Below are 14,014 nucleotides of genomic sequence, written 5' to 3' on the forward strand. Positions count from 1 at the left end.
AATATCAGTTTTCGGATTTTGGAGTATCTTAATAGATATCAATATCAAGGATCCATCTTTAGAAGCCTAATTCCTTATCAAACTTATAAATAGCTGGAAAACGCATTTAAGAGAGGCAGCAATGTAGGAAAATCTTCAACAAAAATTATCTCTCTTTGCAGTTTTCTCAGAATTGTTTATCTGACCAGGTTGCAACACTATATTGAGTAGATCTCAGAAAGTTACTGTCAGAAGTGTTCCAAATTTGCACACAATCTTTTGTACACATTTCTCTATAACTTTACAGGAGCATTTTTGCTGTTTATGGTACACATTTGAGTTTTAGGCCTTTTTTATTTTAAAAAATCTTAAAACATTGGAGACCTGAATGTAGTGCATAACAAGGACTGTAAAGCTCACAAGTTAGTACAGAAAATTAAAATTTGGCTCTGTAAGGTTGTTCTACCTACCAACAGTAATCGCCATGCCAAATATTAGGCTTCTATCTTGATGAGTGTTGATGATTGACAAAATATAAAATTAGTTTTAAAAATGCTGAATCAATCCTTTATTTTTGATGGCTCGAGATTATTATGGCTAAAATCTTGAATTTTTTGCTTGGTAACCTTTTTTTGTACTATGTCACCCCCTTTGATGCAGAAAAGCAAGCATTAGACCAAAAACTACAGCATTTGGGTGTTGACCATAGCTACACCCCCTTAAGGTCCAGGTCTGGCACTGATAACATAGTGTTGGTATGAATATTGAGGTGATAAGCTGTCTCTTACTCTTTGTGTCCATGGAGATGTTTGGATGAGATAAAAGGGGTGCGAGCTGGTAGGTGACAGCGTTGGCTTTTTGAGTTCGCATTTCTATTTCTCTGTCTATGGACCCGTTTTCAGAAAAAGTGCTGCCAAGATATTTAAACTCTTTCACCTGTTTCAGTTGTTTATTATTGACATGGATGTTCAGGGGACTATGGTTTCGGCTCACTTAATGTTAACAAAGAATGATAAAGGATAATAATCAGAAATTGTGCAAAAAATGATCAAATTTTGCAAAATTATGCGGGGTGCATAAAACCACAGGAACAGAATAAAGGCGGGAGCTTGGATTTTCTGATGAGGGGAAGAAAAGAAAATTGAAAAAAAAATGAAGGTCTCGATCTAGACCCACCCGTCCAGAGTTCATCCCGTTTCACATGGCCCGCATTGCGTTCCCACCCACCCCCTCCCATCCCTACCGTAGGCTTACCCTCGCCCATCCTTTTGGTTTTGGAGCCCATAATATTAGGAGGCACACTAGATCTAGATCTAGCAATGCAATCTGTTAGGAATTGACGATGGGCCTTGTGTTTCGCATGAGAAGCAGAGAAAGGGGAAAAACTCGTCGCTTTTGGAACCGCGCGACCTCGTTGAAAGCGACTTCGGTCTGTTTGCAACCTCGTTGGAGCTGGTGTACATTTACAAACAGATATATAGGAAAAATCGGGGATTAAGGATTGCCTCGTTGGAGCCGACTTCTCGCTGAATGTGACCTCATTGAATGCGACTCCCACTGTAGATTGTTCTTACTTCAGGTAAAGATCATGATGGTGTAACCAGGACTGGTTAAAGTACACCACCCATCCCTCTGGTGTAATTACTTCTTGATCCATACTTCACATTTAAACAACCACACACAAACATGCACTCAAACAAAACCGTATTCCACATATATACGGCTGGCCCAATGCAGCACTGCATTCTGTCTTTAACTTTAGCCATTTGGCTCTCAGGAATTTGTCCTGGAAAGGGAGATCATTGTATAAAAATATCATCCCTATCATTATTGTCCCTTCTATCCTTTTATTGGTATCGGGTACTTCTCAAGATGGCAGTGTTTCATCCTCCCAACTATTATTACATTGTCACTGTAACTTCCCTTGATTTACTTCAATATTTTTCGCCTTCGCGATTTACTGAAATTACAGATACGTCAAAAATATTTGTCAATCCATGATGTGCTCGAAATATCCATTCTCGACTGTATGTTGCAAGTGCCATAAACTGGGATTTTTGTTTACTGCATTGTGAGCAGGTCCGGGTCCTGTTGTGTCCAGTTCTGTACACAAACTGAAAGCTTCATTTAAGTTTATTTCCGCCCTACTTTGTAGAGAACTCGTGTGAATCAACCCCTCCTTCTTAACTCCGAGGGGGGTAAACCCACTATACCTGGGCCCTTTTTTTGGTACTAAATCTAAAAATGACAGAATTGTCACTAAATTGGTCATTAAATCAAATGAGATGTTGTTCTAATGAATTTGATGTCAAAGTCGTCGTAATGAAATGTACCTGAGTCGCTGTCAGCAGCACAGCGGTTCTGACCGCTAGCCGCTGGGAGCGGCTTGCCTGAGATAAAGAGTTAAATCTAATAACAAATGAAAGGAGCTGCACTACTGATACAGACATGAAAAACATGAATTTCAGCCGCACCCACTGTTTATTGTAAGACATTTTGTGAAATCTGTGGATAAAAATCCTGGTTTTACCATAGGTGTCATCATTTTAATGGTGCTGTGTAATCTGCGTTTTGAAAATCTTATCCTCTTTATTTTCCCAAGTGATGAAGAAGGGCCATTACCCTGTGCACATTTGTATATTCAACGCTCTTGTGACCTTATTTTTAATCCCCATTTTTCCAAAAGTTACTAATTGTAGATAGTTGGTGTTGTGTTATTTTGTTTCTGAAGCAACATATCAGTTATAAGTTATATAACTTTTTAATTTGCCTTTCAAAAATTTCTTCTTTCAGACTTTTGGCTACAATGTATTTTGTTGTTTCTTCCAATGAACTTTTCCACTTGTTCCTTGTAAGATTTGTCCTCACTGTTTTATTCATGCGATCAGTTCCCTGTCGGCCCTCAGGGTTTGACAAGTGGCAACTCACCAGGTGACTATTTGAGTAGGCTGTCCCACTCTGCTCAGTCGACCATGGTAACACAAACTTGACGTTGAGGCCTCCACTCTGCTCCGCCCATGTGGGAGAGAGGAAGTTCTCACATGGCAATGACTATGATTTGCTTGTTTGTTGATGACATGACACCTGGAATGTCCACCATTGCTGGGATGGTCCTGGTCAAACGTTATGTCTCAGTGTACTACTATGAATTGTCTGTGGACAGTTGGTGTTTTTCTTGACTGGTGCAATGTCACGGGCGCGCACGCACACACACGCACGCACACACGCACACACACACACACACACACACACACACACACACATACACACTCAGTAGTTCTCCATTAAGAGGAAGAAACGGCATTCAGTACTGAACTGAACTAAACTAAGATTTAATAAACATTTTGATTTTTTTTTTTAAAGAAAGAAAAGGCTGGGTTTTTTTCGGGTGGTGGGGGAGGATGATGACATGGGATAAGGTATGGAGTGTATGAAAGAAAAAAAAAGAATGGAGTAGAAGAAATGTAGAGGTTGCCCTCCGTCTAGCAGATGTATCCCAGCTACATCATGCATTATGTTGAAATGTCTTGGTAATCAATGAATCGAAGACGTCTCGTACCTCAATAACTATTTGAGTGTAGGTGTGGTGGACTAGATTTTATCATCATTGGATGCATTCTTCTACTTCTACTGTTGAGGTTTGCATAAAAGGATGGCATGTTATCATTCTCTGCAGTGTGCATATGTGTTGTAGAAAGTTTCTAAGGTATCTTGTTTACTTCAGGACATAGCGGCAGGAGAGCACCCTCACTACTGGCCTGATATGATGTTATACCTTTGTTTCGCAGAACAATACACCAGCGTCTGTGGTGTAGTGGTTCAATGCTTTGCCATTGCATAAGGCCTGAGTCCATTTCTTGTGCGGGGAGAATTTTTATTTAATACTTCAGTCTGCCTGGGTTGGTTGGCCCTCGCTGGCGGGGTCAAAACAATCCTCCTAAATGATTTATATATTGTCTTTTGGAGTGTAAAATGCTACATAAAAAACACATACAGAACAATGCAAAAACCTAACAACAGAAAAGAATGGTCAAAGAACTAGCCAGCTGTCCACACTTTTGGAGTGCACAAATTGAGGCGTAATTAAGACAACATTGCGTCACACTTGCCTGGATCCAGTCTTTCTATATTGGGACAGGCTGTTTATATGCGTGAAGATTCCGCATGCGTTTGGTTAGTTATGTTTTTTCCTTTTCAAGCAGTTTGTCACCATAAGTATGTTCATTAAATATTCTACTTTTGCAACATTTCTGCAGCATTATCTTTGGTTTTTTTCATTATATGCATGAATGGTTTTTAGTTAAGGTGACCTTATTTAGGCCACATATGGCCTAAATAAGCTAAACCCCCCTCCCTAACCTTATTTAGGCCAATATGGCCTAAATAAGCTAAACCGCCCTCTCTTACCTTATTTAGGCCACATAAATGGTAGATTTCTTGAACTTACCTTGGATTCGCAAGAACATCGAGATTCTACAGATCTTTTTATTTACTGCAGGGGATTATTTCAAAATAGAGGAATGATGCTGAATGAATAGTGGACCAAGGGTAGGAGTTGTGTGTGTGGGTGTGTATACTATGTGTTTGTTTTGTGTGTGGTTGTGGTGAGAGAGAAATGTGTGAGTGGGTGTGTATACGCGTTTGTTTTGTGCGTGGTTGTGGTGAGAGAGAGAGAGAGAGAGAGAGAGAGAGAGAGAGTAAATGTTTTTAGGGGCTGTTCAAATATAATCTTACACTTTTTTGGGGACTTTTTGACACCCCCCCCCCCCCCCCTCCCGCGGTAATATTACATTGTTCGCTTATAATGATTTTAAAAAAAATAATATGACATTTATATCGCGCCAATCCGTACAACAATCATTGCTCTATACGCATTGCATAATATTCATGAAAAACATGCATACACACATACATGCACATAATAATATACACACTAAAAAATAATAGGTGTCACAAATTGGTGGGATCAAGCGCTCGTCAGTTTTGATTTTGAGGCATACAGAGTTATTGATATCATCTTAAAGCCTGTCCATTTTCCTTCCTTTTGATGAAAACAGTATTCATCTATGCTGAATAGAAGTCGAAATATTTGTGATTGAAGGAGGTGGGGGTCACCTGATTTCAGAGGTAAATTTCGTGAGAAAACGGCCTCCAAAGTTTGAAAACTTCAATAGCTTGAGAGCCTTTAAAACTGAAAAATCACAAATTTTGTGCATGTAATGAACGTCTATCAGTATGGACGTAAAAGGTGTTCAGCGCAAAAAAAAAAAATTCAATAAAAGTTCCCAAACCTGCGGAAAAATGCCAGTTTTTTTCACTTTCATTATTTTGACGAGCGCCTGATTTCACCACACATTAGAGTAAATCATTCAAGGAAACTATTGCATACACACTCTTTCTTACTAATAAAAAGGAAAAAATTGAGACTCGTGTTTATGACAAAAGCGCTTTAATTTAAAAAAATATATATACAGCGGAATTCTGATAAAGTCAACACCCCGGACAGAAAAAAAGTGATGACTTTGAGCAAGGTTGACTTTATCCATTGTACTACTGGCCATTGAAAATTGAAGATGACAACTACAAAATTACAAAGTAGCCTACCTGGTTATAAACAAGATGTAATCTCAATTTCAGGGAGTATAATTCTGGTTGTCACCAAAACAACAGATAATGAAAGAACAAAGTACATGTAGTTGGAGGTGTGTACACCACTTGTTCAGGCGAAATATATCTCTTCTTGAGTCTTGAATGATTAGGATTAGCCCCAAATAGTTGACTTTACGAAAGGTTAACACTCAAGCGGTTGACTGTATCAGAAACACAATTACTTAAGGTAGACCACGGGGAATATTCGTCCCTGACAGCCAAAACAAATCTGGCACTGTTAAGTGTTGTGCCCTTCGTTGGTAACTGATCTTTCCGTGCCGAGAACCCACTTCTACGGTTTATTTATAGCTTCAACGCTTTTCCCACCGGCACAGACGCTGTCAATTGTTTCCAAACGACACCGTCCATGTTTACAATTGGCTGAAACAGTGCTATATTACTAAATTTAGCGAATTACATCACTTTCAATCCCAGAATGCGACATTTGCCTGTTGTTTACGAAAATATTTGCATCTTTTGTCGCCTGATTGTGCTAGGCCCACCTCATCTTCGATTGTTTTCGAAAGCAACTAGATCTATCATTTGAAACAAGGGACGAAGAAACCTGAAAACTCCAATTTTCAGCTTTGACACTCTTCCTACTGAATACTGAGCAGGTAAGAGTATGTTCCAATAGCTAGTATTTTGTTTTGAACTTGTTGTATTTAGGCTACATTCGACGATAGTGGACCAGAGTATAAATAACACATCAATCAGCTGTTCGCTGTCTGCCGTAGTGTTGTATAGTGACAGTAGCGTAGGCTTAGCCTAGTTTTGTTGGTGTAATAGTACTAGAATTAGGATCAGGAATGTCATTTTGATTTGGAGTGTGGGCAGCATTTGTAATATTCAGTTTTCATTAATTTTAACATTCAACCCACACTGAATATCTAGAGATCTAGATCTAGCTCGACCGACACAACTCAGTCTCAGTTTTCGCACTTTTTGTTTTGGACACAGTTCACTTCCAAAACTTGCAAATACTATTCAGATCTAGAATCTAAATCTAGATATCTAGACTCTCTAGATTAGATCTAGATCTAGTAGATTGTCTAGATGTAGATTTGATATCCTAGAATCTAGATCTAGATTCTAGATCTAGATTCTATAATCTAAATCTAGGCCAACATGATGAACATTCAGTAACATGAGAGCGAGCTAGAGTCGGCTTATATTGTGCCGATTACCTGATTGTCTGAGACGGTACATTCCCTCACTATGACAGCCCTTTATTGTGATCTAATTTTTTTCTCTGTGATTGTGTCTGTGTCTTGGTATATGGTTTAGCGCTGGAATTGTCTGTGTTCCGGATCATTTCCAGTACCCCAATTGTTTTGGTTAGATCTACCAGCTAAAATTATGACTTGAAAAGGGATGGAAAACCTGAAAATTTTAAGCCCAGGTCTTTACACACAAGTAGGACGTGCTACTTGGTGTGCTATTTTGGAAACCTGAATTGAAATGCAACTAGGTTACAGCTGTGATCAGAGTTAGAATTAGAATTAGGATCCCGACTCCCATCTAGATTTAGGTAATCTAGGCTACTGCTAAGATCATCTAAGTAAAATCATAATTCTAATTCTATCTAACTCTGAACAGCTGTATACCCATTGCATTTCTGACCATAATCAATCTTGCAGTATTTGTAACATCCAAGTAGTCTATTTTATTTCAAATGTGATCGATCTTATGAATTATGACTGCTAGTTAATGAAGTATAGTACCCGAAGGCCGAAGGTAGTTTTTTTTCCTAAATGTTCTTTATAATAGATAATTCAATCTACTATTATTTTCCACAGTATGCCTGGGTTCGGAAAGAAGCAAAGAGTGGTTAAAACCGTGAAGGGCAAAAAACTTACTGAAGGAGAGGATGAAGAAACTCCTTGAGTCGAAGAGAAATGTACCGCGTCCTGCTCCAGAAGACCACCCACAGCCTTCTGTTGATGAAAGTTTACCTTCGGCTTCAACCTCCACTGAATCTGGTACACAGTCCCAGCCCATGCATAAACCTCTGTCAGCATCAAAGCGAAAACTGGCTTATGTCAGTGAGGAGGACAGAGTGCATGCTAATGAAGAGGAACTGCCTACCACAATAGTTCACCTCAATGAACTTCAGAGTCTGTTTATTGACTTGAAATGTGGAGTTTGTGAGGCTAAGTCAATCCATCTCAGACAGACTGGAAGACGGGGCCTCTCTGTTAGTCTAAGATCAGAGTGCTCTGTGTGTGGTGCTATAGGTGGGACTAAAAAAAGGAAGCGGAAAATCTGGCATCCTTGCAGGAAAGAACAGAAGAACGTTCAACCAGATGTGCACTGGCACAATCAGTAGAGGGACCCTCGGCAACATTTTGGAGAGAGCAACGGAGCATCAATGGACATGTCCGGAGTGCAGGGATGTTGCTTCCTGAAACAAGAACAAGAACAAGAAGGTGGGACTGCAAGCACATCCCGTTGAATTTCCTCAAACCCAAAGGAGCCTGAGGTAAACCGGGCAATAGCAGCTTCATCTCTTGGTGTCGGAATGGGTCATGGACAACTCGCCCACTTCACAGAAGTTCTTGGAATGCGCTGTCGGAATGGGTCATGGACAACTCGCCCACTTCACAGAAGTTCTTGGAATGCCATGCCTCCACCTGAAGACGTTTCAGGACAAGACCAAAGTGGCCCATGACAGCGCACTTAAAACCAAAGATTTTGTGATGGCCCGTGCCCATGCAATAGTCCACAGCCTGTATGAACCTGATACAGATGGTATCATCAACATTGACGTCACATTTGATGGCACCTGGCACATACTTCTGACCATGGTGCAGCTGCTGTCATCTGTGCTGTGACTGGCTTGATACTAGATTATCATGTCATGTCCATGCATTGCCAAGTAAGTAGAACACTGATGTATGCTGCGTCTTTTGTTTGATTGTTTCTTTTGGCTTTCTATTTTATTTTTGTTGTTGTTTTTTGGGGGGAGGTTGTTTGTCGGTTTGTTTTTTTTCACGTCCCAAATGTTCAAGAAATGTAACATAGATAAAGGAAGTAATATTTTGTACTAAGTGCTCTCATCTTTCTTGAAATGCTTTATGTAACAAGTTCACTGGTTCTTACCTCCACATGTTAGGTCACGAAGAGACGCTTCTTGCCGCCCAAATCCTCTTTCAAGAATTTTCACAATCCACTAAAATTAATCACCGGCTGGTCTCTAACCACTACCTTCTCACCACTAGGTACACAGTACTCACTGCCCCAATCCCGCTTCTCGTAAGAGTGAGTTCTCACTCAAACTTTCTTACACACCACAAAAAAATGTGAACATAATACGCACATTGCCGAATTGTCCAAAAGCAGCCTATACTTTATATTGATGTCATGTACGTACAGAGCATTGATTATTTTTCCCTCTGCTTTTGCTTTTATTTATATTGATTCACTAAGTTGATTTTGTATTTTCACAGCTTTGCAAAACTATGAAGGCCCAGCTGATAACCGATGAGTTCAACTCATGGCTCGAAGTTCACAAGCCCCAATGTCAAGCCAATTATAATGGGTCATCTGGTGGAATGAAGGTGGAGGGAGCAAAGGTGCTGTGGGGTCGCTCACTCCTGCACAAGATGAGGTACACCACACTCATTGGGGATGGAGATTCCAAATCGTTTGCGGCAGTACTGGTTCTCAACCCATACGAATCCATAATTCCAAAGAAGGCGGAGTGTGTCAATCATGTGGCAAAACGGTAAGTCAAAATTGATTTTTAACAAAATTCGCCCCGGCTTCAACCATAGACTTAAGAGGATTTACTGCGTACCATCACATTCACACGGAGAACCAGATTGCTTCCGGTGGTACCACCATCTACACCGACAACCACACACTCCACAGACAAGTACATCTTAAGACGACCCTCTAGGCTATTGCCGTACGGGTCACCCTGCACAGACCAATCACGATCTGCTCAGTTTTCATCCCACCAAATTACCCCCTCAAAATAACCCAACTAAATGACTTAAAGTCCCAGCTCCCAAAACCCTTTATTTTACTAGGTGATTTCAATGCCCACAGCCCCCTTTGGGGAGACAAACCTATAGACCAGAAAGGTAAAGTAATAGAAAACTTTTTATTTCAAAATAACATCTGTCTCTTAAATGATAAATCCCCAACTTATAGAAACAGAGCCACTTATGGCACTTCATCCCTTGACCTCACTTTTTGTACCCCTGAACTAGTCCCAGATCTTGAGTGGTCTGTGCTGGATGACCGTACGGACCATTTCCCAATTCTCCTCAAAAACAATAGCCTCCAAAACGACCCGATCCCAGAACGCTTCAACTTCAAAAAAGCCGACTGGGACGGGTTTGCCAATCAATGTTCCAAGATTCTTAATCCCAATTTCGACCACAACTACAATAAATTTCACGAAAAGCTCTTAGAAATATGCCACAATCACATTCCAAAAACAAAAACAAAACCCCGGAGGAACAAGATCTGGTTCTCTTGGGAATGTGAGGACACAGTAAAGAAAAAGAAGGCAGCGTATCGAAAGGCCGTCAACAACACCACCATAGAAAACAAGATAAGTTATTTAAAGGCTCGAGCTGTGGCACGTAGATGCCTCAGGGAGAGCAAAAGACAATCATTCCAAAAATACATCTCCAAAATCAACAGCCAGACACCACTCAACCAAGTTTTCCAAATTGCTAAAAAAATTCTTAGGTAGACGCACAGACACCATTCGGCACGTCCAGAGGCCGGATGGAACAACAGCTGAAACACAAGTAGACATTGCAAACACAATAGCTACATCTCTAGCCAAAAACTCATCCCAAGCAAACTACAACACCACTTTTCAAAACGTCAAAACTAACAGAGAAAAACAACACCTAAACTTCCACTCAAACAACACTGAAACCTACAACGCAGACTTCACAATAGACGAATTAACATCGTGCATCTCGGACCTGGGCGATACAGCCCCGGGACCGGATGACATCCACAACAAGATCATTAGACACTTACCCTCAGAAACACTCACACTTCTATTATACATATACAACAACATGTGGCGGTCGCACTCCTTTCCGGAGTCTTGGCGTCTCGCCACTGTCATTCCAATACCCAAACCAAACAAGGACCACACACACGCATCCAATTACAGACCAATAGCACTAACGAGCTGTCTCTGCAAACTAATTGAAAAAATAATTCACAGGCGACTCATGTGGTTTCTGGAAACGACGGGCTCGCTGAGCGGTCTCCAATGCGGATTCAGGAAAACTCGATCCACTCTGGATCACCTGGTCCGCCTGGAGACCTTTATACGCGAGACGTTCGCTGAAAGAGGCCACATGATCGCCATCTTTTTTTACCTAGAAAAAGCCTTCGACACAACCTGGAAGTACGGCATTCTTCGAGACCTGCACGCACTCGGCATACGCGGTCACCTCCCTGCCTTCATTGGCAACTTCTTGAAGAACCGTTCCTTCCAGGTTCGTGTCGGATCCTCCCTTTCAGACCCCCACCAACAGGAGGAAGGAGTCCCCCAGGGGAGCATCCTTTCTCCTCTCCTATTTGAAATTAAAATTAACTCCATAGTGAAAACCCTCCAGAACAGCATAGACAGCTCGTTATACGTTGACGACTTCTTGATATGCTGCCGATCGAAAAATCCTCATTTGAGATCTATGGAAAGGCAGCTGCAAACGCAGCTGCAAAAACTTGAAACGTGGGCAAACAACAACGGTTTCAAGTTCTCCCCGTCAAAGACGGTTGCAGTACACTTCTGCCGAACAGGCAGACGTGTGCTGCAGCCGGATTTGACACTATACGGGGAAAGGATTCCCGTCCAGGACCAAGCTCGTTTCCTCGGCGTCATTTTCGACAAAAAACTTACATTCATACCACACATCAAAGACCTTCGTGTGAGGTGCCAGAAAGCGTTAAACGCTTTGAAAATTCTATCAAATCCGGAGTGGGGCGGGGACTCAAAACACCTTCTCCACTTGTACATCTCCCTTGTCCGGTCCAGGCTTGACTACGGCTGTCAAGTCTACGGATCGGCAAAACCACACGTCTTAAAAATACTAGATCCAATACAGAACCAAGGACTCCGCCTCGCTCTGGGGGCTTTCCGCACTTCTCCGGTGGAGAGCCTACAGGCCGAGGCCAACATTCCACCACTCTCACTCAGACGCACACAACTCTCACTACAATACGCAGTTAAACAGAGCTCAACACCGGAAAATCCAGCGCACAACAGCATTTTTCAAACAAATCCAGAAACCAGAAACAGATTCCAAAACAACGAAAAACTCATCAAACCTTTCGGCCTCAGAATTCTCGAGGACCTCAAAAACTTACACTTTTCCAAACAAGACATCCAACAAATTCTTTTCCCCGACCTCCCTCCGTGGCACCTCACCAAGGCAAAAGTAGATTTACAGCTGACCACACACAACAAAGAAAGCACAAACACCAAAACTTTTCAAGCAGAATACAAAAAACTAATAGATAAATACCCCGGTGCGGAGCTCATCTTCACGGATGGCTCCAAAAAAGACAATGAAGTGGGCGCCGCAGCCCTATCTCCCAACAATACACACCAGAGGAGACTCCATCCTGAAGCCTCCATTTTCACTGCGGAGGCCACTGCCATTGACATGGCACTGGACTCTGTAGAAAATTCTCCTAACAAATCTTTCCTTATCCTTTCTGACTCTCTGTCTTGCATCACCTCACTCACAAACTACACACTCTTACACCCAAAAATAGTTAGGCTACAACAGAAAATCCATACACTATCCGAAACAGGAAAAAACATCATGTTCGCATGGATACCCAAGCCATGTGGGCATCCGAGGAAACGAGCAGGTAGACGACCTGGCGAAGAAAGCCTCATCCCTTCTGCTGGGATCAACGACAAACACTCTCCCACAGACTGACTTTAGAAATAAAGTCAAAAAGTACACCTCCAGTCTGTGGGAGAGCCACTGGGAAAACCAGAAAAATAATAAATTATATGAAATTAAACCCAGACTAGAACAGCGAAATCCTTCGGATCTCTCCAGAAGAGACGAAGTCATTTTTACTCGATTGCGCATCGGACACACGGCCCTGACTCACAAATACCTCCTACAGGGAGAGGAGAAGCCGTTCTGTGTCGGATGCGACACAGATTTTACCATTAGACACATTTTAACAGAATGTCTAGACTTTGGAGAGATCCGAAGGAAATATTATAAATGCAAGAAATTGCAGGATATTTTCTCCGTCGTTGTTCCCAGCAGAATTTTAAATTTTATAAAGGCCATTGGCCTTTATGGCGAGTTGTAGAGTGAATTTGATATTATTTAAAATTTTTATTGTTACTTAAAAGTTGTTTTAGATCACAAATGTATTTACACCGAATTTGAATATTTTAACTTTTTAGCATTTTAAAGTAAATTAGTTACCAGTCGTGAAGTGAACTTTCGCAGAGGTGAACAACTTGTGTTTCGCGCGCTCATATGACCTTAGCAGTTGCGAGCGCCGTAAAACCTTATACTATATATATATAAAATTGATTTTAGATTCTTACATTGTCAGAAATCAGAATGACATGTTTCAGATACCTGGTACCTCTCTCATTAGAATGCCTCAAGCAGAATCAATTATCTGCCACAATATGAATGGTTTCAATACCACATGTTTACAGAGTGATTATTCCATCGGGAACACATGCAGTTTGCCCATAGAGTCTGCCCTGCTGTGTGCCCCAAATTTTAAAGTTTTATTGTGTAAAGCCCTCATAAGCAGAAAAAAAGAGGTCAGCAACAAACACTATCCTATTCTTTTATCAGCACAAGGTCTTCGTTGACACCTATGGCTATAACTGTGTCTGAAGAGCTGTAAAACATCTACCATTGCATACCAAGGTGCCCGGACTTCATGTAAATCTAAGCATAATAGCCTACTGTAGTATGTACAGCGGTGGTAATCTGACCTAAATAACACACTTTGGACTAACAGAGCAATGACGACACTCATAGCGAGCCTGGCGATACATTAGGCTAATACTAACACAGAAAGCAGTCTAAAAATAGGTACCACAAGCGAAAAAATTTTTGAACAATATTGACGTTTAAACCTCAGGGGTTCAAATCTACTCTATGAAACAAGAACATTAAAAAAAAGAATTATCAAAATCCATCAATAAACAATCGAGATATGGTATTTCAAAGTTTTATTTTTAAACGAAACCTTTTCAACTGCGACTTTCACCCATGTTTGAGGTGTTATAAAATACAAAGTGCATGATCAAATCAATGAAAACTTTTCCCCAGAGCTGTCAACACAAATATTGATATCTCTAAATCAAAGCATGTTAGAATGACTGGTTTCCAAGATAGAGGCCTTCAAA

At 41.0% G+C, this 14,014-nt stretch overlaps 1 protein-coding gene across 1 annotated transcript in view; it reads left to right on the plus strand.

The window, feature by feature from the left end:
- Positions 1-9,083: 9,083 nt before the first annotated feature.
- LOC101846585 overlaps positions 9,084-14,014 on the plus strand; it is a 13,362-nt gene continuing 8,431 nt past the window's right edge. The window contains exon 1 of the mRNA XM_005099660.3: positions 9,084-9,355. Within this exon, the coding sequence (XP_005099717.3) occupies positions 9,090-9,355 (266 nt within the window). The 5' untranslated portion in view covers positions 9,084-9,089. The remainder of the gene's footprint in view (positions 9,356-14,014) is intronic.

Source organism: Aplysia californica, unplaced genomic scaffold (assembly GCF_000002075.1).
Source record: "Aplysia californica isolate F4 #8 unplaced genomic scaffold, AplCal3.0 scaffold00221, whole genome shotgun sequence".
In the NCBI taxonomy this organism is placed as follows: Eukaryota; Metazoa; Mollusca; class Gastropoda; order Aplysiida; family Aplysiidae; genus Aplysia; species Aplysia californica.